At 41.7% G+C, this 26,930-nt stretch overlaps 1 protein-coding gene across 5 annotated transcripts in view; it reads left to right on the top strand.

Annotated features, from left to right (window-relative positions):
- The window catches only part of pias4 (protein inhibitor of activated STAT 4), a 67,352-nt gene that overhangs the window by 4,758 nt on the left and 35,664 nt on the right, over positions 1-26,930 (top strand). For 2 of the 5 annotated variants that reach the window (XR_004416227.1, XM_033046691.1), the window contains exons 2-3: positions 6,387-6,904; positions 20,342-20,714. Coding sequence is in view for 4 of the 5 variants with exons in the window: in XM_033046691.1 (XP_032902582.1) it covers positions 6,395-6,904; positions 20,342-20,714 (883 nt within the window). In the remaining variant the exon portion in view is untranslated. Of the gene's footprint in view, positions 1-6,386; positions 6,905-15,924; positions 16,195-16,571; positions 16,804-20,341; positions 20,715-26,930 lie in introns of those variants that run through there. The other 3 variants (XM_033046692.1, XM_033046694.1, XM_033046693.1) reach the window with 3 other exon arrangements.

The following is a 26,930-nucleotide window of genomic DNA, read 5'->3' as shown; positions in this document are numbered from 1 at the left end:
ACTTCGCCGACTCCCTGCAACTCGCCGAGCGAGCGGTACAGACGGCTTGCGGTCACCAAGGCCGTCCATGTGGCGGGATCGCGGCAGCTGAGCCCGAAAGTACGCAGCAGCAGTGCCTTGAGGCCCTCATACTTATTGTCAGCTGGTGGATGTTGAAGGTAAGGAAGCAATCGGGCGGCGGTTTCTTGGTTCAGCGCACCGGCCACGTAGAAGTATTTAGTCGAATCCGCGACAATTTGCCGAATTGGGCCTCGATGTGTTGAAACGCACATGAGGTTGCACTGCCCAGAAAACGGGTAGTTTTAGCCAAACGGCATTTTGCTGGGCCGGGTTGGTGTCGTGTTTCTCGGCGGTGTTCATAATAATGAATTTGAGAAACTTTCGGATCGATGGAGTGATCGATGGAGTCACCAATGTAGCGACACCAGGCAGGTAGAGCAAAATGTTCTTTAGTAACGAAACAACACCCGAACTACATGTGTACTTGGTCAGGAATAAACGATCTAAGATCCTGTCGTCATGAGGAGCACTAGCTACTGAACATACTGTAAAGCCCGCGAACAAACCCCCGGTCACGTGACAGTCCCGACCAATGACGAGGGTTCTGAATACCCAGCTTCACCACTAGGTGCCGCTACAACCCATTCCTTCTCTCCAGAGATGCTGCCTGTCCTGCTGAGTTACTCCAGCTTTATGTGTCTATTTCCAGGAATGATGTCTGACCTGTTGATTGACTTTTTAATATTTGGCTTTTATATTAAATTTCAGATTGTTTGATGTTTATACATTTGTGCAACTCAGTTTGATTTGGTGAAAAGGTTTAATAATTTTTTTTTTGTGATGAAAACATGATTGTGGTGGGCCATAATCGTATTCCATCAGTTATACTTTGCAGCAGGGCCAATCTGGTGCCAAGAACTGCAGTTCTTCAAATTCCAATCAATCAATAACATTTCGCACAAAGCATCTGAATTCTGAAATACATCGCATTTCACATATACAGGATTCCCTAAAGCATTTCACACTAAATTAATTATTTCTGCACAGAAGTCAGTCTTTGTTGATGTCAGTCAGCTCCTCCGCTTCAGAATTTTGGCTAACCTGAGATAGCACCTGTGACAATGTAGTATACATTAATATCAGTCGTGATCAAAGAATAGCACTAAACCCATGTTGGAAGTTCATGGGTTGAAGGTCTACCCTAGGACTTGAACACAAAATCTCAGCTGACAGCTGAATGAAATAGCTGAACAGAAAAAAACTGCTTAGCATTGTTGGAAGTACATGGTAATAGTTCTCCTTGTGTTTCAGCCAACTACAGTGAAACGATTAACTACTAGTTAATTTTATTGCTGATTTGTGGTATCATTCATATGTTTCCCTGTAAATGAGGCCATTTAAATATGAATTAACTCTATATTGACAACAAGGTGTCTGCCAATTATTTGAAAGTATGCTTAACAGTCTATTGTGTAAACACAAATGTTAAGAGCAGAGAATGGATTCATGTATGGCAGTAATTATCCTATAATTTCCACGCTGGTTGGCAGTTGCTGTTAAAATTTCCATGAAATAATTGTGCAGTTATTATTTTGAAAGACAATATGTGCACACACATTACACATTTGATTCTGGTAGTTTTTAGTTCATTTTAATATTTTGCGCATCTTAACATAAATTGTGGAGCATTTTCTCTATCTGCTTTCAAGGTATATCCATGCTAACATTATGTAAGAATACACAGATCTCCAATTAAAAAAAACCAAAAGTGCTTTAAGTCAAGTGGTGCCTTTCGAAACTTCTCAAAACATTTCAAGCTTTATTTTCTAATGGTGATATTTGTTGAACCCTGAATTATCCCCAGCCCATTTTCCAATAGTGCTAAGAGATTTTTAGTACTTGTCTGAATGGGCAATTATCAGCTCATTATCATCATGAAGGCAGCAGCTATGACAATTTATCCCTCCAAAAATATTGAAGTGTTAATTAACTTGCATAATATCACATCCAGTGATACGATTGTGTGAAATATTGAGCTACCTTAATGCAATGGTGTGCTGCATAAACAGTACTGCAATCTCAAGCGGTGCCTTTCAGAACTTCCCAAGGTACTTCTAGCCAAGTTGCCATTTATTGAAGTGTTAATATTGTAAGAACTGTCACAGCTAATTTGCTCACAGCTTGTCCGTAAATATTAAAATTCTGACTAGATAACCTGTTTTCATGATCCTAATTAAGAAATAAATGTTAGCAATGATATGAGAGATGATCACCTGCTCTTTAAAATAATGCCATTGAGTCTTTCACTTTCACATAAGTACCATTAGGCAGAGTGCGAGCTCCGTTTGTGAAAGAGTTAATTACTATTATCGGTTGCTGTCATATTTAAGCTTTCCTATTGTAAAAAGGCAATTGCTATTGCATTGTGGGACACTTGGCCAAATATCATGGTAAGGTTTTTTTTAGCTGAGTTGAATTGTTTAATCAGATAAGAAGGGGCCGGTGGGGTACAGCTAAGGCCATTGGAATGGCTAGCTTTTGGCAGAGATTGAAAAACAACTCCATATTTGGAGGTGGCTGATGTTTCCTGGGACATTACCTCATGCAATTGATACTGAGTCTGGGGGTATATTAACCACGGTTTTCTGGTATTTCTTTGTGTGTTGCTGGAGAACTCAGACGCACACTGTTGCCTCTGGGTCTCTAAAACCACACCCGTCCGACGTTAGAATTAATGCTTTGAATGGTCTTAACTGTTGTCTTTGTCTGTTTCTAAGTGAACTTTTTCAATTGATGTCTCATTCCCTCCTGAAGTATTAGCCTAGATTTGTGTACTCCAGAGCAGGTTTGGGTGGTGTTGATTTCAATGGTGGATTAATCCTTTGTGTCTTTCTGTATGATTATACCATTTTAATCTTTTTTACTCGTCCCTTACTGCCTTTTGATTTGTTCTTCAATGTTGACATGGTTTGCTCTTTTCCATTAACTCTGCTGGTGCATTTGACAATCAAAACTGTTCTCTAGCTGACTATCCCGAATCGCTTACATTTATTCACTGGATGTAGTGACTCTGTGTGTTTTCACTGAGTATTCTAGATGGCAACATGTGCCTACTTACATCTATCTGAACAAGTAATCATGCTCTTGGAGTAAAACACACTGATAGTCCTTGATATTTGTGCATTAAAAAGATATATTATTATTGTGCCATTTAAAATCTTTAAATGCATCAAAACACTTTACAGCCATTGTAGTACTTCGAAAGTGCAGTCACTTTACAGTGGAGAAAATTATCTATAATACCTGCGAGTGGACAGGCTTTTGTGTGCCATCATTACTGAGCTAAATGGAATAGATTAAGGATGGATACTGTAGCTCTAAACTAGGTATTCATGAGAGATTGAGGAATGAGACGAATGGAAGTACCAAACTATAAAGAAGAGTCAGTGCAACACAAGGCAAGAGAAAGAGAGAGTTGAGGAGTTATAGATAGAAAGTGAAAAGAATAATAACACACTGGAATACTTTTGAGAGGAAATTTCAGACAGCATTGTCTAAAGCGGCTGAAAAGTGTTCTGGCTATTGTGATAAGTCTGGAAGAAGTTGCAGACCTAGAATAGATCAAACTATTGAAGAGATTTGAAGAGAAGGACAAGGATTTTGAATTTAATTAATTGGAAAAATATCTAAAAGGAAAATATGCTTGTACAAGACCTGCTTATTTCCCACAATTTTGGAACATGTTTTTTCAATAGTGTGTGACATAATAACCCAAGAAAATTGATAACAATGTAGCTGGCAATTAATATTTCTGTAATGAAAGGGTTGTTGTTGGAACAGAGGAGGATACAAGTAGTCTTGAAATAGAGTTAATATAGCTAGGGATGAAGTGTGATCCAGAACAAGGGATCACAGTTTAAGGATAAGAGGGAAGTCTTTTAGGACCGAGATGAGAAAATCATTTTTTACACAGAGAGTGGTGAATCTGTGGAATTCTCTACCACAGAAGGTAGTTGAGGCCAGTTCATTGGCTATATTTAAGAGGGAGTTAGATGTGGCCCTTATGGCTAAAGGGATCAGGGGGTATGGAGAGAAGGCAGGTATGGGATACTGAGTTGGACAATCAGCCATGATCATATTGAATGGCGGTGCAGGCTCGAAGGGCCGAATGGCCTACTCCTGCACTTATTTTCTATGTTTCTATGTGATGACTCAATCATGCACAGTTTATTTTGTAATGTGAGTAAAAAATTAGATGAAGAGAAATGCTCATGCCAAGGGAGTATATAGTTTGTTGTAAGTGATGATAACTTTTGTAAGTTTGTGAAGAAGTTGTGATTTATCAAACCTTGTCTCTATTCTAATTACTTTTACTCAAAATTCCATAATAGATTGAATGATTCCGGTACGGGATATTCAGTAACTTGAAAAACTTTCAGACTCTTCTAGCTCATTGATGTATTTAAAAGGAACTATAATTTCTCATGATATATGTCTCAACACCCTATTGAGATAGCAGTGAATCTCTTTTTCAACTTTCCTATAGCTCAGACATTATTTCCAAAGCTGTGTATCCAAAATGGATATAATATTCAAATTGCGATTAGTTCAAAATTAGCCTGCATCAGATTTAGGAGCAGGTGTTGCCATATGGCTACTCAAGCCTCAAAGATCATGGCTGATGCGATCTGTGAGTTTACCTCCAATGTCCTGCTCAATCCAAAATATAAATAGTCATGTTCATAAATCTATTTCAGCATTCAATATGCTTGATGACTAATTCTTTCCAATGAGAATTACAAAGAATTAGTCATAAAACATATTGAATGCCAAGTTACCTCTCACAGGAAAAAAATAACAAAGCATTCAACCTGTCAGCCCCGAAGCAAATTCTAAGTTTCAAAAAGTCACCTCGCATTCCTCTAAAGTTAAGAGTTAAAGGACCATTATGCGTAACCATTCAATTTCCTCATCCTGTGGATCAATCTACTGAGCTTTTATTGTGTGCCCATTAAGACTAGTATATTGTGTTGATATTTTGGGTGTGTTCTCACCAAAGCCTTGTAATTATAGCAAGACTTCATTACTCATACTCAAGACCAATTGCAATAAAGGCCAACATTCCATATGCCTTTTTATTTGCTTGCTTTACCTGCATGTTAACTTTCTTAGTTTCTTGCCAAAAACACCCAGATTCCTGTAAATATCAATATTAAATTATCTTTGCATCGTTTAAACAAATATAATTTTGCTTTTGTAGTTGACTTACTAATTTATTGAAGCTAATATTTCATTTATTCTACTACTAGTTTTCCAATTTTTGAATTATTTGACTGAATCTTAATGCTTTGGCATCTGTTCTCCTCTTTAGTGTAAATCCCATGATTCTTACCAAAATATTTTCTGCATTAAATTTCAACTTATTTCTACGAAGTAATTGTCCTCTTACATTTTGACACTAATTTTATTATACAAATTTTGATTTTGTCTTTTATGTACCAGTCCCCAACGCCGATCCCAATGAGATACCTGTAGGTTTGTATTTCCTGGTTAAAATTGTAATTTATTCTTGTTCTGTTTATCAGCCATTAATTAATTTTCTATTAATATTGTCATATTTTGTTTACCCCAAAAGCTTCTAATGGTGCCTTATAAAACACTTTTCAAATGTGTTTTGTGTTCGATGCATTTACCTTAGTTTGTTAGATAAAGTATGCTACTTATTCTTCTTTGCTAGATTCTCAAATGTCTGTGTGTTGCTTTTTAAAATATCTTCCATGTGATTACGGGTGACTTACTGGAAGAGTCATTGATTTTTATGAAATAAGATAAAAGCTAATGAATACATTCTCAAAAACTATGGTGTAACCTATGGTACATCTGATCCATTTACTTCATCTTGATCATATTAACTTTAGTCTTCTTTCGTGTCCATCTTGCTACAAATGTTGACCTCGCTGTCATCGTTCGTCCTAAAAAGGACATAGAAACATAGAAACATAGGACGCAAGCTTCTGGCGACAATCAGTGGAAGCCATCACTTGTCCCAGTAGATGATGGTGGTAGCAGAATTAGCTCAGGATACTTTCAGTTTCCAGCCCCACGACATGGACGCTTCTGCTATGGGGCCATATTAACTTTAGTTATCAGGCTCTAATTTCTCTGTCAACTTTTTTTATTATAAAATTCTGGGTCAACTTTATATGTTTAATTATATCTCTGGCACTGTCCTGCATAATATTCAGTCCAGGATGTTAATGTTTGCTTCTATTGCTATTTGCATATTTTTGTACTGCCTGTGGACTTTGAGAATTTCTGCTGTGCAGGTTATTTTGTAAACTCAATCTTGATTTTGTTCAGAGCTCCTAATATCTCTTTCAATAAAGTTTTCAGAATGGATGCCTCAATGTCTTCAGATCAAGAGATTCCATCTGGTGCAGAAGAACATGTGGAAGTTGAAGTATCTGTTTTCCAGATAGAAAGAGAAGAACCAGAGGATACAATCATACGAATTAGACTGGGTAATCGTTTACGACAACGAAGACGTCGTCAGCGTCTTCGTGCTTCTAGAAGTGAAGCAGAGAGAGTGGAACCATCACAAAATCAATGTCCATTACAGGATACTGCAAATGAAATGGAACAGCGTGAAACTAATTCAGAGATTTTGCAGTTGAACCAAGGGGGACAACTCGAAAGCCTTCCTAACAGTAACAATGCTGATTCTTCCACTGTTGAGGATACAGCTGATCAACTGGAAGAAAATAGGGAGACTATCGATTTACATGATTTTGAGCGAATTCTGAGGCGTCGAGAGAGTATACGCTTGAGCCAGAGAAGGCGGCGAGAACGTCTTCGTAACTTGAGTCATAGTCTTGAATCTTCTGATCCACTTGCAAGATGTCGAGTGAGTGTAAAGTTATGTGAACAATGGAGCAAAAAATTTAAATCTGTAATCATACAGTGCTGATTTAGGTTCAGTTTGTGTAAAATATGTAATACAACTTGTTTCCAGCACATCTTGCAGGTAATTTTGACATTGGGTGATGATTGTACGAAATGTGCAATGAACAGCTGAACTGAGGGGCCTTGTACAGTGTTACTCAAATGCAAATTTATTCTCTCCCATAAATATGATCGAATTTTTGTTTCACATTTTACTATAATGATTTTCTCTCTTGAATATTATTGTGGGCCTTACCTCTACGAGTATCATCACGCAAACAGGAAATCCCACTTTCATCTGCCACTGGACCCAGTTCTCTCAGCAATTTTCTCAATCATTTCCCCAAATTATACCATCAAAAAATGGATTTAAACATGTTAAAAAAAATTAAGAGTTGCATACTGGACAAAAATGATTAAACATATAAACTGGATGTCCACAAATCTTTTAATATATTTATAAAAATCAACTATTGATCCATAAGAAAATGTTAAAATATTAAGTTTCTACCAAGGCAGTCTTTGAGGCTCGTGCTATAAAATGTTTATAATTCCGGATTCCCAAGAACTTGAACAGCAAAGAACAACAAATTTGATAAATGAGACTGTGGCCACTGCACGTGTCCTTAACAGTCTCTTCTAGATGTCTGCATTTGTTCGATTTCACGATGAAACCCGCCCCCAATTGAAGTTGTTCTCGAAATGAACGGAGACATCCACAACTGCATCTGCTCCATCTTTGACGATGACAGCGTCCAGTATCCATGTACCCCTGGCCCCGTTGAGTACTCACTGTTCTCAGAACACGGTGGGTCCTGCAGATCTGGCTTCCACACATACAAGGTCCAATTCCTTGTTACGACGAAGATCCTCGGGTTTTACACAGCCAGGCATCTTCGCCAACATCAATGTCTACGCATTATGTTCAAGGTGGGGTTATAGAGGGTGGAACGTGGGTTCGGCAGTGACCACACGAACACTCGCGGTAGGGTGAACTTGCGTGATATTTATTTACAAAGGTAAGAAAGTCCAGGAATACATAGGGGCGCTGTCCCTCACCATCAGAGTGCACATGTGATGACGCTGGCGATCTTGGGTTTGTCCCAACAGCTTAAGAGGAGAGGAGAGGAGGCTTCCCACACTCACACACGGAGCCGTGTGGAAGCGAGCGACGGGAGGGGCCCAGGGTCTGAAGGCACGAGGTCAAGGGGTCGGACTAATGGAGAACGCTGCTGAACAACCCAACCTTCCTGCTCCTATTTATAGAGGATCAGGGACAAAAACACAGAGAGCTGCCATGTCAAACACTGGCTAACCCCGGATATATTCCAGGGTCAGCTCTGGTCTCACACCAGGAAGGATGTCAAGAATGGGAAGCCAGAATGGGTGAGCAATGAAAGGTCTCAGTCATGCGTAGACTCTCGGGCCATTTATATTGCGGGGGGGGGGGGGGGAGAGGAGAGAGTAGGAGACTGACAGCATGTTCACAATCCTGTGGTGGAACAAACAAGGAGAAGTTCCAAGAGACGTACAACATGAACCTCGGTGATCACACCAGAGGCAATTGGCAGAGAGTGGAGAGACAGCACTTCAGGAGACCCTTCACAAAGAGGGCTGGGCCTTGCACTGAAGGGAAAACTTTGTAAAAGTATGTGAGGAAGGGCAAGGCAAGAGGGAAGATAGACACAAAATGCTGGAGTAACTCAGTAAGGCAGTATCTCTGGAGAAAATGAATGGGTGACGTATCGTTTCGAGTCGGGACCCTTCTTCAGAGATGCTGCCTGATCCACTGAGTTACTCAAGCATTTGGTTTCTATTTTCGGTATTAAACCAGCATCTGCAGTCCCTACACAAGGTAAAAGAGACGGGCTAGGCTCAATGGGCCAAATGGCCGCCATCCACTGCACCCATCAACTCCAGCAGCAATATTAGTGCCAACCACACCTCCCTGCATGTCAACATCTCCTGCGCAACACAACCCCTCTTACCCAACACCACCCTCCCGCCCCAATACCCCTCTCCCCACCCCCCCCCCCCCCACCACGGAGTACCCCACCCGCCCGGGGCGTTCTGCCCACCCTCGGGTCATGGGATACTATGAGTGCCACTGTAGTGGCACTCGTAGTACCCTGTCTCACTGACCCTGAGCTCCGCTCCTGGGGCAGTCCCGCCGTCACCCCGTCCATATAAACGCCCGGAAACACAGCGATAAACGGAGCGGGCTCAGGTGCCCGATAACCAGTACCTCAGTGACCTGTCGCCCGGATCACCCGGTAACCGGTTCCCCTGATATCTGGTACCCGGTGTCCCAGGTAGGTGGGGGATATATCCCCTCCCACTTTTGTGGGGGATATATTCCCCCATTTTTTGAGGTGGGGGATAGCCTGTTTTATTATCCCCTAGTTTTTGGAGGTCGAGCAATAACAAAATAATAATCACCAGCACCTATCTCTCATGTAAGCTCTACATTATCTTAAAAATACTTCAAACAAAAAACATTTAAATCATACTTCTACAATGCAATAAAACATAATTTTAATACATCAAATTTCAAAAATTCCTCTCCCACACCCTCCCCCCGCTGGGTCGCTTCGCTCCCTCGCCGGGTACCCCCGAGGCCGGTGATCAGTGATTGCTCTGCCCCCGCATTTTCAAAAATGCTCCGCGGCCCCTGCAACTTCTACTGGGGGCGGGTTTCATCGAGAAATAGATCAATACAGACATCTAGAAGACTGTAATGATTCTTGTTAATCAATGATTATGGGGTGGGAGATTGCAACCTTCACGTGGTCCGCCCTGTTTCAACAAATGCAATCAACCCGGTGTGCACAGTCAAATAAGATCAAATAGTACAAGTTGTCCTACAACTTTAGGCTGTGCACGCCATACGCAAGAAGATCAATGATTATAGAGTAGAAAATTGCTCCCCAAACATTGTACATAGATGTAATTTCCTTTTGACAGCCCCTCTCTCTATTTCTCACTCTTTGTCTTACTTTATGTAGCCTTGGCTTATCTTCTCAGTCATGCTGTATTTTAGAGTGTCTCCAAATGCACCCTTGCCTGAAAGCACCTGATTAGAGCTGAATCTTGAGTACTCATCACAATATTCCCTTTTAATTGAAGTAACCATTGAAAGCACATACATAGAATTGTAAATCAATCAACAGCAACCTATAAAAATTATTGATTACTTTTAAATGGCGATTGAGATTTTGTTCTTGATGCTGAACTTTTTAGTTGTGAGGTTAATGTTGAACTGCAAAAGGTTAGCTTTCGCTTTAAGTCAGCATTGAACGCTTCACCGTTAGCTAACTTTGTCTGCCTTGTATGCATATATTGCAGACATGTTCCTGTGAATAGGGCATCCATTGTGATTTATGGCTTTGGTTTAGCTTAAAGAAGGAAAATGTGTAATCTGCATCACTTTCTCAGTAATGCATTGATTCCTGTTAGCCCGTTTAAACCCTGAATCTTCTGAAATGGGTAACTAAAAGCCTATATAAATATCACATTTCAAAACATTGAAGTCCTATTCAACCTACAGTTGAAAAATGATCGGGGTAAGTAGCTTCGTGTGGTACATATGTAGCTCAGGAACAATTAGTTAATCAGTTACTGAGTCCATCTGTGTCACCAGATGTAGTTGCAAAATATCTTTGTCCCAAGCCACCATTACCAATACGACCACAATGCCTGGTTAATAGCAGATTTTAAATAATCACTCTTTATTATTTTTTCTTATATTGATATTGTGTCAGGATAAAATAGCATTCCTGCATCCTTCATATTCCTCAAATGTTTGAAGTCTTTGACATTACATGGGATTGATTTTTTTACTCCGACCCAAATGAACAACTATTCAGATCCCGTTCAAAAACATGAACTCTTCTAGTTGTAAATATGATATAAACGGCATATCAACAAAATAAATAATAGAATGTATGTAATTTAAAAACAAATGCTATAAAATCTTATGACCAAGAGGGTCAAATGGGTAAAAGGGCTGTTTCAATCCCTCTGTACACATACTGGGTTACACATTCTCCTGACCTAAATAAAAAGTGTTAAATCAGCACTGCATAGATATCCTTCCTGTCTATCCCTGCATGGTTAATGATTTTTCAGTGCTCCGGCTTCATTGAATCCCTGAGGAACTGTTTCACTATATTTTCCTTCGATTAAGCCATTTAAACACAAAGTTTTACGTCAAAAAGATGCAGTCAACACATCAAAAATATACGTTACAGCATCTGTCAAGCATCCTTGTGACCCCAAATTGATTAATGCGCACAAGATTATCAACTGCTGATTTAAGCTGCAGGGTCAGTAGGTATGCTATATTATTTTTGGGGAGGCAGGTTGCTGAACTCTTAACCCAGGGAAATGGATTTCTGTGACATATATCTATCACTAATAGCATTGTGGTATGCACATTTTTTTGGGATCAAAACATAATTAACAAGGCAAGCATTTATTGCCTATCTCTAAATGTCCCTGGAATAGTTGGTAAGCCCCGCCTTGAACTACCACAATTCCCTCTGGTGAAGTTACTCTTTTGTGTTGATGGATAAGAAATTCCAATATTTGGAGCTAGCGACGATGAAGTAACTGATTATGTTTCCAAGTCAGGATAGTGTGCAATGTTGAGTTTGTTGCCAAGCACTTGAATCCTTGTTCCTTTTGCATGGACTTGCATCCTAATGCAAGTCCCTTCAAGTCAGGTAGATGCAATTGGAGAAACCCAGGTGAGTGAGTATTACAATGTTTTTTTATTATACCACTAGGATATAATGGCAACCACTGTTAACTGATGGAGAAAGGAATTAACATTTAGGACGGTGGATGGGATATCAATAAGTGGACTGCTTTGTCCAGAATAGTGTTGAGCTGCTTGAGTGCTGGAGCTGCACACATCCATCAGTGGGGAGTATTCTGTCACACTCCTGACTTGTGCTTTGTTGATGAAAAGGCTTTAGAATGTCAGGAGGTGGGTCACTTGCAGTAGGATGCTCAACTTCTGTGATCTTCTGAGCCAGTGTTTCTATAGATAAGATGAATTCCATGTCAATTGTGAACATATAGGGTATTGATGGTGAGAGATCTGGTAATTTAAACATATGTCAAAGGTAGATTCTCTTGTTGGAGACCGTCGTTATCTAAAACTGATGTTATAAAAATGTTATTTGCCAATTACCAGCTCATATCTTCATGGTGTCGAGGTTGAGCTACATTCAGATGTGGATTGTTTCACTTTTTGATGAGATTAAACTGCCAAACCAGGAACACATACATGCACAAATTTCTGCAACTAATTAACACAGTGGATTGAAAGATGAACTCAAAGTGAAGCCAATAGAACTCTAGCTATTTTAAAAGGAGGAATTTCTGTCAACTATGGAAGTTGGGTTCCTGGTAATGGGAATTATTAATATACATCCATACAATGGTAAGTCCAACACTTGAGAGATTTACTGTTTGGTTGATTGAGAGGTAATAATATTCAGTCACAGTATGGAGATTGCATAGCTTTGAGATGATCCTGAAGCTGCTTTCAGGGGGCATTACAGCTAAGACTCTGACATGTAACTGGTTGTTTCCAAGTGTGAATATCTGCAAAACCCATAACTTGGGGTCTTAAAAGGCACAGTTATCAGCTTTGATATGTGCCATGATGTATGTTCCCAAAGCTCACCTTTGGAATGAAGAGATAGCACTCTCCTCAGGGGATTCTTTGGTTTGAAATCTTATGTAATTTGTCCAGATGAGCTGCACTACTGCCTTACATAAAAAATGATTAATTGAACGAATGACCAATGAGACAAGAGATGTGACTTGTATGCCACAGCTTAATCCAAGACAACTGCTACCTGGGAGTCAGAGACTTGCACTTATCATAATAGACATGAGAGATTTACTGTCAATTTTTCCAGCTGTGAACAATGTAGACGAGTGTTGGTTGATAGTTACCTGCCAGAGACCTATTTACCTGGTGCTATTGTTCTTTCAAATTCTAATGTATACAAATGGTGCACTAAATAATGTTTGCATCCAGGTGTCAATGGGCATTTCCATAGTGGTACCTTGCTGCAAGGTTGAGGCTATAATAGCTTAGCCAATACTGAAAGCATTTGCATGTTTTTATGGTTGAAAGTAAGTTACCGAAGATCAAAGGATGAGTTTGATGAGGTGAAGGAAGACTGGCAGATGTAGATCAATGCCTGGAGAATTGGGTCAGGATGGCTAGCCAGGTGAGTGGCCAGAGGATTAGGAGATCCTTAAAAATAATTGGAATCAGGAGAGGGGGGGGGGGGGGGACTGGGAAGGTGATATTGAAGGTATGAGTGCTGTTGGTAAAATTTTAACAGGTTGTACAAATGAAACACTTATGTAAAATAATGATTTTGTTCACTAGTCACAATCATTTAAAATAATTAAGAGGGTCATGTTGAATGCTGAACACAATTCGGCATCAATCTGACTATATTGTCTTAGTAAACTTGTAAATTGTGAATGCTGCAATTGCCGTAATTATAGTAACAACCTATAGGTTTTACAGTATAAATACTAGATAATTCAGAGGCTATTTAAATTTTTTTTTATTGTCAATAACCTTGCTTAAAATATTTTAAAAATAAGCAAATTATTTTAAAAAGTGGTTCATTTCTCATTGATTGAACTTTTCTTTATACTGATGGCACAGAATTGATTGATTTTAGAAGTTGGTGCTAAACTGTCTTTCAGTACCTTCAGGTTTCCTTGGTTTGGATTTGCATATCAATCCTTTTGATAATGAAAACAGGAAGGCAGATTACTATCTAAATGGCGTCAAGTTGGGAAAAGGGGAAGTACAACGGGACCTGGGGGTCCTTGTTCATCAGTCTATGAAAGTAAGCAGGTACACAAACATGCTGGAGAAACTCAGCGGGTGCAGCAGCATCTATGGAGCAAAGGAAATAGGTAACGTTTCGGGCTGAAACCCTTCTTCAGTAAGCATGCAGGGCAGTGAAGAAAGCGAATGGCATGTTGGCCTTTATAACAAGAGGAGTCGAGTATAGGAGCAAAGAGGTCCTTCTGCAGTTGTACAGGGCCCTAGTGAGACCACACCTGGAGTATTGTGTGCAGTTTTGGTCCCCTAATTTGAGGAAGGACATTCTTGCTATTGAGGGAGTGCAGTGTAGGTTTACAAGGTTAATTCCCAGGATGGCGGGACTGTCATATGCTGAGAGAATGGAGCGGCTGGGCTTGTACACTCTGGAGTTTAGAAGGATGAGAGGGGATCTTATTGAAACATATAAGATTGTTAAGGGTTTGGAGACGCTAGAGGCAGGAAACATGTTCCCGATGTTGGGGAAGTCCAGAACTAGGGGCCACAGTTTAAGAATAAGGGGTAAGCCATTTAGAACTGAGACGAGGAAACACTTTTTCTCACAGAGTTGTGAGTCTGTGGAATTCTCTGCCTCAGAGGGCAGTGGAGGCCGGTTCTCTGGATACTTTCAATAGAGAGCTAAATAGGGCTCTTAAAGATAGCGGAGTCAGGGGATATGGGGAGAAGGCAGGAACGGGGTACTGATTGGGGATGATCAACCATGATCACATTGAATGTGCTCGAAGGGCCGAATGGCCTACTCCTGCACCTATTGTCTATTGAAAAATTGGACATTTTATAGGGCTCATCAAGAATAGTGATCCACTTTTTAGGTTAAAAAATTGTGTAATAGCATAGACACTTAAGAATTTAGTGAATAGCTTCCTATGCCAAAACAAGAAACACGTTTTTCTGCAATCTAACAGATGGTGAATTAACTGTATTGTACAAAATGATTTTATTTATCTTGTGAGTCATGGAGAAACCAAATTATTATGGTACAAATACTGTAATTAATGGCTCATCTGATATGTACACTCAGTCATAGAGCACAGAAACAGGCCAAGTCAACCCTTGGATTTTGATAGAAACAAACTTATTTGTGTGCAGCTACAGTAGTTTATATCCCATTTTAAAATCAAATTCTCATTCACATAATGAAAATCACTCATTGTCAGTAAAATAGAAAATTTAAGGATAAATTGGGAAAACACATATTAAAAGTAATTTTATATTCCACTGAATATTTAAAAAATAAAATATTGGCCCAATGTAAAGTAGATTAGAATCGTGAGTACAGACAAGAAAGTTGGGGTGGTAGGTGGAGTTGATGTAAGACGTTATCATTATAATGCTACTGCGATGGTAAATACGTAGGAAACTTTTATAGCAAATACATCATATAATTTTATACTGAAATGAATAGTTAATTCAAAGCAATCTTTAGTTTAGTCAAATTTAAATATCAATTTCAGATTAAGTGTAATTAGATTCTGGGTTAATGAAATCAGATTGACCAATTAAATCCTCTTTCAAAGTCATACATCCTACCCTAGTTTTATCTTCTGATTTTATTGAATTTGTGGTTAAGTTCTGAGGGATCCAATATCATTAGTTGGAAGTTCAAGTTTACATTGAGAACCGACGTACCAGAAATACCAGTAAAGGACGACCATGCTGTCTGATGAAGGGTCCTGAACCAAAACAGAACAATAAAGTTCTTACTTGCAGCAGCACAACAGTACTCAATAGGTAACATAATAAACTAACAAAAAAAAAACTATGATGATAAAAAACCCAATAGTGTGCAAAAACAAAAAAAACTGCAACCCAGGCAGTTTAGTTCAGTTTAATTTAAGTTCATAGTGAATTGGCATTCATAGCCTGCTCGATATTGGGAAGAAGCTGTTCCTGAACGTGGACGTTACCATTTTCAGACTCCTATACCTTCTTCCCAATGACAGGAATGAAAAGAGCGTGGTATGGGTCCACGATGACATTGGCTGCCTTTTTTTGAGAGAGCGCCTCTAATAGATCCCTTCGAGGGTGGGATGTTGCCTGACCCGCTGACTTTCTCCACTCACCATCACTCTTGCCTATTTTTTGTTGTTGTAGTAAACCAGCAACTGTAGTTTTTTGTGTCGCCACACGGTCCTTGTCCGATGGGTGCACCGAAACCGTGCGCGTGACCTCACAACCCCGTCTCGCGGTTCTCCTTTAAACCGCCGCGATCGTTGGCAACCGGTGCACGTGCACGAGCGCCGCCGCCACCACCTGATTGGCTCCTCGGCCGGCGGGGAATGAGTCTGCGCGGGGCTCACTGGGGGAGCAGGTTCTCAGGGAAGAGACGGGAACCAAAAATGGCGGAACAAAGCGCGGCCAAGGTAACAGGGTCAGCGTGCTCACGCAGTTGTCGGTGTCGGAGCAGAGCCAGCGGTCACATCTTGAGGGTAGCAGGGATTTGAATGAGTTCCGGTTTTCATTTAAAAAAAAATATATAGTATTCTACCTGAAGGTGCTTCGGGCTGAGCGTCCCTCATCCCGTTACTGAGCATGCTCAGAACCGGTTCTTTTTCTGTTCTTAAATTTCCCGCCAAAGTCTCTTCCCCAGTTGTTTTGGGGAGGGGTGAAAAAAAGAAAGAGGCCGTCGTCTTCCTGAGGGGGAGAATTACCTATGTGTCAATGCAGTGCACAATGGGGTATTGCAATGTTGGAAACACGACAATCCGTTCGCCAACAGCAAAACTCCGGAAATCCGGCACACGCTCATCCGCAATATTGGGTGTTATTCGATATCATTACCCCAAAACGTTTTTAATTCACAAGAGCATCACAATTTATCTGTGAATTCCGTAAGTTTAAAGGGGGCGTGGGCACCTGACACCCGGTACATTAAATGAGAGCCCGTGGGAATTGATGCTCCGGCAAGTCGGGTCGGGGCGAAGAGTACGGCAAACATCTAGTGAACCGGATGCTGTTGGGAATTCTGAACGGTTGGGTAGGATATTCTCCGAGTTTTCGAATACAGCTCTGAGATTTTTCTGAAAATATCAGACACTGTTTTATGTTCAGTATCAGAGTAAGTTCCAAACATAATTATAGTTGAGAAATAAAACATTAATTGAGCGTGACTTTACCATGTCGCTTAATAATTTTAAACGTTATTTTGCATCCATTTGATGAATCTTAATGTAAAGTTTTATTCAAACAACGTTTAAGTTGCGGTCCTTCAAACTCATTGTAAACTGTACACTCAGGGAATAGCCTAAAATGACTGTTGTGGAAAAATGGAGCAATTGTGACTGCGTTAGTTTCGAAGCTATAGTACCACAAGCGAACACCTAGTGTAAATGTCAAAAGTTTGTAAAAATATGTATTTCATTAAATATTTTACATTAGCGTCATACAATACAATCCTTGCTGACCTGGTTTTATAACTGAAGTAGTCCAATCTGCGTGCATTTTGCCAATGTCCCTCTAAACAATTCCGATCAATGTACTTGTCTAAATATTTTTTAAAGATTGCCATTGTAGTTGCCTCTGGCACCTTGTTCTATTACGCACCAGCCTTTGTATGAAGAGATTACCCCTCAAGTCTCTTTTAAATCTCTCCCCTTTCACCTTAAAACTATGCCCTCTAGTTTTGGTCTCCACTCTGGGAGAAAGATTGTCCTTATCTATGCCCTTCATAATTTTGTAAACTTTAAAGGTCATCACTCAGCTTCCTGTGTTCCAGGGGAGAGTCCAGCCTCTCCTTACAACGCAAGTCCATGAGTCCTGGTGAATTTTATTTTTACCCTTTTCAGCTTGATGACACCCTTCTTAACACAGGGCAATCAGAAATGCAGACAAGACTCCAAATGTGGTCTTGTGCAGCTGTATTATAAAATCCACAATCCTTCACTCAATACTCTTGCTAACAAAGGCCATTTTCAAGAAACAGTGGACCTGTACTTCCTGTTCTCACTATTGTACAACATTCTCCAGGCACCTACCATTTATTCTGCCAGTCCTACCTCACTCTTGTCAGAGTTAAAATTCCATCTGATTCCTTGGCCTGTTGCTCCAGTTGATCCAGATCCTCGTGTTAATTTTGATGGCCTTCCCTGTTGTTTTCTATACCACCAATTTTGGAGTCATCTGCAAATGTACTAACCATGTTAGTATACAAATATCAAACAACATTGGACCCAGCACAGATCACTGTGGCACACCATTGGTGACAAGCCTCCAATCAGGAAAACAACACTCCACAAGCACCCTCTGACTCCATCCACATTTAATTTTGAAACCAATTGTGAATTCTCGTCTTCACCACAACTCGCTTCCAGAGACCCCAGTGGCCTTTCCAGATGAGACAAAGGTTTACGTGCACTTCTAACTGTGCCTGCTGCATTCAGTGCTCCTAATGTGGCCTTCTTTACATTAGCGAGAAGAAGTGTAGTCTAGGCAACTGTTTCACAAAACACTTGCACTCTGTCCATAAAGTAGACTGAAACTCCCTGTTGCAAACCATTTTAGCACATTCCCATACCCACTCCTCTGTCGTGAGTTTCCTCCATTGCCAGAGTGATGCCACACGCAAACTGGAAGAACCGCACTTCATATTCAGCCTGGAAACTTACCACCCAACATTATGAACATTGAATTTTCCAATTTCAAGTAATTCCCCCACACCCCATATCTTTAATCCTTATTTTCTCCCATTCCCCCTTAGGTGTGCGCATACCTCTCACTATCTACTATCATCTCAATCACCCATAGATGTGATGTCCCATAGGAATGAGCTAATGCATTTGGGAAGGTGCAAAGAGGGGAGAATTTGCAATAAATATTGACCAATATGGAAGAGCAGATGTAACTTGAATATCTACAGATCCTTAAAGTGGCAGTAAAATGATTAAAATATTATATGTATGGGATGCTTTCAGCCATTAGCTTAGATAGCAAGAGCTAGCACAAAATCAGTAGGCTGATTGGCCTCTTTTGTGTAATGTAGATATATGGAAGGAGTTAAGCTAGAGTAGCAGATAGACCACAGCTCGAATACAATGTAACATTCTGGTCACTTCCGGAAATATTTCTTTGCTTTGGATAAGCAGAGGAGAGGAGATGTTAGGCAGAGGAGATTTATGAGATGTTGCCAGAGCAGGAAAAAAAGCTTTAGGTAAGATTAGATAAGCTAGGGTTGTTTTATTTTTCCTTCAAGAGGTTTGAGGGCCATGATACGATACGATAGAACTTTATTTATCCCAGGAGGGAAATTGATCTACCAACAGTCATAAAGCACAAAATACATGAAACATGAAAGTAAAGTGATGAGTGGAAAGGATTGGGGATGTGCAAAGATTGGGGAAGGGAGTCAGTCTACCCCACGACAGAAGGGTGAGGAGTTGTACGGTTTGATAGCCACAGGGAAGAAGGATCTCCTGTGATGTTCTGTACTGCATCTTGGTGGACCCAGTCTGTTGCTAAAGGTACACCTCAGGTTGACCACTGTGTCATGGAAGGGGTGAGATTTATTGTCCAAGATGCTCTGCAGTTTGAGGAGCATCCTCCCCTCCAAGACCAAGTCCCATGAATCCAACTCCACCCCCGGACGGAGCCAGCCTTCTTGATGAATTTGTTAATCCTATTGCCGTCTGCGGTCTTCACACTGTTGCCCCAGAACACGACAGCGAAGAAGATGGCACTTTCTACCTGCAGAACATCTGCAGCATCATACTGTAGATGTTGAAGGAGCGGTGTCTTCTCAAAAAGTACAGCTGGCTCTGTCCCTTCTTGTACAGGGCCTCAGCGTTCCTGGACCAGTCCAGTTTACACTCCAAGGTATATGTACTCCCTGGTAAACTGCACATCCACACCATTGATGGAGACGTGACAGGGGTGTTCCTCTCCTAAAGCCTACCACTAACTCGTTAGACTTGTCAGTGTTCAGCTGCAGGTGATTCAGCCCACACCACTCAACAAAGTCGTTGACTACACCTCTGTATTCAGCTTCCCTTCCCTCACCGATACAGCTCACGATTGCAGTCATCTGGAAACTTCTGCAGGTGGCAGGAGTCCGCGTTATATGTGAAGTCCGAGGTGTAGATGGTGAACAGGAAGGTAGTTGCTCACTACCATGTCCGAGACATAGTTCTGTAGCCTGACATATTGTGTTCGTCCAGTGAGGTACCGATGGGGCGTCCACTCGCATCTTCGTCGGTTTGCTCCTGAGCAGTGCAGGCTTAAAAGCACTTAATAGATAAATCTAAAATTATGAGGACCTTGGTGTAGTAATTAACTAAAGATAATCAACCTCAAAATCACGGGTATCTTGTTAGGTTTTGATGCCTTTTGCAAATCATCAAATGTTTGGGGATTTTTTTAAATTAATGCTATCTAAGCCTTTGGTTGAAACCATTTACTTACCTGCCATCTCTTGTTTGTATATTTTATTTTGCAATTTCAATGTGCTAATAATCAGAACATCTTAAATAGCCATATTAATAATCTTGTTTATTCTTTTTGTCCCTGCCTGCAAAAAAGAACATGATCCTGGGCTTTAGGATATCTGAGCTTCAAGCACTTCTAAGGTTTGCAGGACGTAACAAAAGTGGGCTGAAACATGAATTGGTATCACGGGCATTACAGCTCTTAAGGACTAGCTGCTCAGCAGAGATTTTAAAGAAGATCCAAGATTTACATGCTCAGCGGAACGGTTTAACGCCAACAAATGCACAGAGTCAACAGCTTCTATCTGCACCAACGTTTCCTTTGCATTCTTCAGAAGCAGCCCTAAATGCAAGAACATCAGTTCCAATTTGCCACACAGGAAAAGATGATACAAAATCTAAAGTGAGATTAACAAAATTGCCTTTCTACGAAATATTAGATGATCTCATGAAACCTACAGATCTAGGTAGGTTAATGTTTTATTAGATTTTGAACAGGCACATGATGGGTGGATGACTTCCGGTGTTTTACATTTTCTGTGATTTGCAAGTATGACATTCTGCATGCCAACTTGCATTTGATTAAAAAATAAACTGCCACAAAATCGGAATGTTGTATTAAATTTTTGATCTTTTTGATCTTATAAACTTTTTTTGGGTTGTATTTCTAAATTTGCTTTAGGAGTGCCCAAAAGAGTGCTTGGGTTAACTGGGAGATGACTGATTATTTTCAAAATTAACTCTTAACAAAATATCTGAGTTGTGTCGGTACATAAAAATGATTCATTTTAAAATGTCAAATTTTATTTTCATACTGTGAACCTGTTAATTTAATTAGTGGTTTAAATAAATGTTTCCCTCTATCAAAACAGTTTGCAATTTTACATTTTCATTCTTTTGCTCCTTACTAAAGGTGTTGATTCTTATCAGAACTTTGAGATTTAATCAATACTGTGTCTTAATTTTTTTTAGGCTGCATATATTTCCTAATTACTAGTTATTGTCAAGTCCATAATGGTGTAGGAAACTTCAATGTGGTCATCAGCTAAGTCTCAGCTAGTTAATACTTTGACTGGTGAATGAATAATGCACGATAAATAGTGGTGCAAGATGCTATAATGACTCTGGTTCCAAGCTCATACAGTCATTTAGAGAAGATATTCCTCCTCACCACAGTCTTAAAATGGGCAACATCTCCTGAGGCAATGCTGTCTTGTAAATTCTCCCACCAGATAAAACATTCTCTGAATCCATCTGTCACGTCTCCTCAGATTCTGTGTGCATCATTATCTTGTTGGTGAAGAGCATAAACCTGTTGGGGAAACTTTAAAATAACAATTCAAGATGTTCGACCAAGCACGCCTAGCAGCAAGTTTGTATTCAAAGTGTAGTTACTTCTCTGAATGGTGTGAATAATTCCAGCATAGTTCTCCAAACTGAGATTAATTCTTGCTGACTCTTAAGAATCCCTGGTCCATGACCATTCTGTCTGGTGAAGGAGCATTTCGGATGGTATTGATAAACTCAAGTTCATGCATTAGGAATACAAAGAAGCTCTATGTAAACATCAGAAGGAATATACAACCCCACAAATTAGCCATTCACTACTCCACCATGGACCAGTCTTTTTTTTCCCCACATTGCATTTCAGGAAAGCCATCTTAGATGCAATGTGCCAGAGTAACTCAGCAGGTCGGGCAGCATTTCTGAGCAGCTGAGTTACTCAGACTGAAAAAAGGTTTCCAACCTGAAATGTCACCTATCATTGCTCTCCAGAGATGCTGCCTGGCCAGCTGAATGACACCAGCACTTTGACCTTTTGTGTAAGCCGGCATCTACACTTCCTTGTTTCTACTATCCATCTTGGGTGGAAAGAAATGGAATGTTATGCCAATTGTGCAATTTAGATTAGGGCTGTAGCCGAAATAACGAGTCAATTTTTAAAATATGTATAAAAATCTAATTCCCTTAAATAAGATGCTGAATGTATTTCTTTTCTATTTGACATATCAACTGCCATATTTCATATTTGGCTTTATCTTGAAATCTCTCAAGTTCATGTTCATGTTTTTTTAATAAGAATAAAATCTGAGAGGCAAACCATGACAGGGATGGTATTTAAAAAATAAAAAATACAACCCATGCTGGTCATTTTAAGCCGTGTGAAATTGCAGTTAATGCCAGGGGAAGACCTGCATGCACAAGTACTTCAATGGAGATAAGAGACTGCAGGCGTTGGAATTAGCAGCAAAAAATAATCTGCTGCAGGAAGTCAGTGCTTCAGCATAATTTGTGAAGAGAAACAGACAGGTAACATTTAGAATCCTGAGCACGGATGCTGTCTCACCCACTGAGTTCCTCCAGCAGTTTTTTTACTCAAATACACCAACGAGCACAGGCGTGTCACTATAGAACTGTCATAAGGGATAGGAGTAGAATTAGGCTATTCGGCCCATCAAATCTACTCCGCCATTCATTCGTGGCTGATCTATCTCTCCCTCCTCTCACCATTCTCCTGCCTTCTCCCCAGAACCTCTGACATTTGTACTAATCAAGAATCTATATATCTGCCTTAACAATATTCACTGATGGCCTCCACAGCCTTCTGTGGCAAACAATTCCACAGATTCACCACCCTATGACTAAATAAATTTCTCCTCATCTCCTTACTAAAAGAATGTCTTTAATTCTGAGGCTATGACCTCTAGTCCCAGACTCCCACTAGTGGAAACATCCTCTCCACATCCAAGCCTTTCATTATTCTGTGTGTTTCAATGAGGTCCCTCCTCATTCTTCTAAACTCCAGCGAGTACAGGCCCAGTGCCGACAAATGCTCATCATAGGTTAACCGGAAACCCTGGATGAACAAGGAGGTTCAGGATCTGCTAAGGGCACGCAACAACGCCTTTAAATCCAGGGACACTTCTGCCTACAGTGCGGCCAGGTCGAACCTGAACAAAGGCATAAAAAAGGCCAAAGACATCCACAGGCAAAGGGTGGAAGACCACTTCAATACCGCAGACACCAGAAGCATGTGGCAGGGTGTCAGGGACATCACTGAATACAAGAGCAGCCCCGCCTGCCCCCACGGTGATATCACACAGGCCAACGAACTAAACACCTTCTTTGCCCGCTTCGAAACTGGCAACACCACCAGGAGTGGAATAACCCCGGCCATGGCGGAGGGACAGGCCTTAACACTGAGCACTCAGGAGGTACAGTGCGCTCTGCGTAGGATCAATCCACGCAAGGCTGCAGGCCCGGATGGAGTCCAGGGAAGGGTACTAAAGGACTGTGCTGTACAGCTGGCGGAGGTATTCACGAGAATCTTCAATCTGTCTCTATCTCTGGCAACGGTCTCCAAGTGCCTGAAAACAACCACCATAGTGCCGGTGCCGAAAAAGTCTAAAGTCACCAACCTGAACGACTACTGCCCGGTTGCCCTAACTCCAATCCCAATGAAGTGCTTCGAAAGGCTGGTCCTCTCCCACATCAAACCCAGCATCCCTGCCTCACTGGGCTCTCATCAATTTGCATACAGGGCAAATAGATCAACAGAAGATGCCATCTCTCTGGTTCTTCACACTGTCCTGACTCACCTGGACAGACAGGGCACGTACGTGAGGATGCTCTTCATTGACTATAGCTCTGCATTCAATACGGTCATCCCCACCAAGCTCACCACCAAACTCCACCAGCTAGGCCTTAGCTCGCCGATATGCGATTGGATCCTGAACTTTCTGACGGAGCGACCGCAGGCAGTGAGACTGGGCCCCGCACCTGTCCTCCACTATCACCCTAAGCACCGGCACACCACAGGGCTGTGTACTAAGCCCCATGCTCTACTCCCTCTTCACTCACGACTGTGTTCCTGCATTCGACACCAACACCATCGTGAAGTTTGCAGACGACACAACAGTGATTGGGCTGATCACCAACGGTGATGAAACAAAATACAGTGCGGAGGTGCAGAACCTGGCGGACTGGTGCGCACGTAACAACTTGTCACTAAACACCTCCAAGACCAAGGAGCTGATTATTGACTTCAGGAGGTCCCATAATGGAGAATACGCCCCAATCTCCATTTACGGGGAAAGTGTGGAGAGAGTGTCCAGCTTTAAGTTTCTGGGCACTCACATTTCTGAGGACCTCACATGGTCCACCAACACCGCTGCGCTGGTCAGAAAGGCACAGCAACGACTGTTCTTCCTGAGGACATTAAAAAAGACTGGTCTGCCCTAACAGCTGCTGACAACGTTCTACCGCTGCACCACAGAGAGCATATTAACGTATGGCATCTCTGTGTGGTATCTCAGCTGCACGGAGGCGGAGAGGAGAGCTCTTCAGCGCGTTGTCCACAGAGCGCAGAGGATCATTGGGACACAGCTACCAGCCTTGGAGGGCATCTACCACACACGGTGCCTCAGGAAGGCCGTCAGCATCCATAAAGACTCCTCACACCCTTGTAACGGACTGTTTGAAGTACTTCCCTCCGGCAGACGTTACAAGGCCTTCTACGCCCGAACCTCCAGACTCAGAAACAGCTTTATTCCCAGAGCTATAGCGGCTCTGAACCGGCCCTGCTGAGTGCCCCCCATCCCCCCTGGACTGTCCCTCGGATGGTCATGTCACACAGCTTATTTATTTATTTTACTTTTCTTTTATATCGGTTAGAAGCTGCATACTAAATCTCGTTGCACTGACGTGCAATGACAATAAAAGATATTATTATTATTATTATTATTATTATTATTATTATTATTCATTCCTGGGATCATTCTTGTAAACCTCTCTAGAGCCAGCTCATCCTTCTTCAGATATGGTGCCCAAAATTGCTCACATTATTCCAAATGTGGCCTTACCAGCGCCTTATTAAGCCTCAACATTATACAGGTGCACAACCTTTTATCCGAAAGCCTTGGGACCAGACACTTCTCGGATTTCGGAATTTTTCGGATTTCCGAATGGAAGATTTTTAGCGTAGATTAGGTAGGTAGCGCGGGCGGCTTGAAAAGTCTGGAGCGGCTGCCTCCTCCCCGGAGACCGGGGAATCATTGTAAATCATTGCTTAAATGTTAGTCAGTTAGTTTGGAGGGATTTTATGTGGTGGGGGGGGTGAAGGGGGAAACTTTAATTCTTAGAGCCCTACCTGGTCGGAGAGACGGGGAGCGGGCAATGCCTTACCGGGTCGCCGTGCAGTAAGCTCCGGAGCGCTGTGGCCGCCGACTCCCAACATCGCGGAGCCGGGGTGTGTGGGCGTCCGGCCGCGGGCGGCGCCGGTTGGAGCTCCGACCCCGGCAACTCTACCCCTGGCTGCGCGGCGCTCCAAATCCAGCGCCGCCCGCGGCCGGACGCCGCAGCCCCAGCTCCGCGATGTTGGGAGTCGGCGGCGTTGCAGTGCTGGGATACCAGCGGGGAGCGGGCAATGCCTTACCGGGTCGCCGTGCGGTAAGCTGGATTTGGAGCGCCGCGCAGCCAGGGGTAGAGTTGCTGGGGTCGGAGCTACAACCGGCGCCGCCCGCAGCCCCCAGCTCCGCGATGTTGGGAGTCGGCAGCCACAGCGCTCCGGAGCTTACTGCATGGCGACCCGGTAAGGCATTGCCTGCTCCCCGCTTCTCCGACCAGGTAGGGGACTAAGAATTAAAGTTTCCCCCTTCACATAAAAGCCCTCCAAACTAACTGACTAACATTTAAGCAATGATTTACAGATGTTTAAGTGTCTCCCCGGTCTCCGGGGAGGAGGCAGCTGCTACAGTAGTACAGACCTGGGTTGACCGTGGGTCGTTTCTGGTCAAGTTTGGCGCCAAACGCGAGCTTTGGTGTGCAGACGACATCCTGGAAAAAATGTCCGGTTTTCGTAGCTTTTCGGTTTCCGGAACTCCGGATAAAAGGTTGTGCACCTGTATCTCTGTTTTTGTATATAAGCCGTCTTAAATTGAGTTTGCTTTCTTTACTACCGATTCGACTTACCAATTGCCTTTTTGGGAATCCTGTACCTGCACTCCCATGCCTTTGCACCTCCGATTTCTGGATTCTCACCCCATTTAGAAAATAGTCTAACGGAAGATCTGGAAAACAGTCAGGGTCAGCCTGATTGACCTATATTGACAGTAGAAATTGGTAAGAAAGATGCACCCTGCTTCCTTTCTTTGGCTGCCAACATACACCTCTCTACTTTTACATGTCATTGAGGCTGCTTCTTTTATTTTAAGATTTGGGGTTTCCTTAGAATTCATGGGAACATAACACTATGTCAGCAATGCTATGCTCAATGCACCGTGTGTAGCAAGTGGCTGAACAGGGCAGAATTGAACATCATGTGGCAGGTGGTGCGTTGTAGGTTACTGTTCAAAGGGGTATCTGTTCGTCAGGGTTTTGTAACTGCATGAAACTTCATAAGGCCACATGCAGCTCCTGAACCACAGATTGTTATTTCCAGAGTTGGTTGTAATTTATCAGCTGATCTGTACATTTAGTCATCTGTTTGAACATCTCCATTTAAATTTGTTAGGTCACAATTCACAATCCAGGATATGCTGGTTACAGTTTAAGCTTTTTTGAGGTTTTTGTACAGAGGTTTTGTTTCAATCATTTTCAAGTAATCATCTAAAATATTAGTAGAGGTTGGATTTATGTAAATTCTGATTTTATGTAAGGAGTTTTGCAACAGTGCAGAAATAACT

The sequence above is a fragment of the Amblyraja radiata genome, chromosome 29 (genome assembly GCF_010909765.2).
Source record: "Amblyraja radiata isolate CabotCenter1 chromosome 29, sAmbRad1.1.pri, whole genome shotgun sequence".
NCBI classification, from domain to species: domain Eukaryota; kingdom Metazoa; phylum Chordata; class Chondrichthyes; order Rajiformes; family Rajidae; genus Amblyraja; species Amblyraja radiata.
This window is presented reverse-complemented; position numbering and strand designations above follow the sequence as displayed.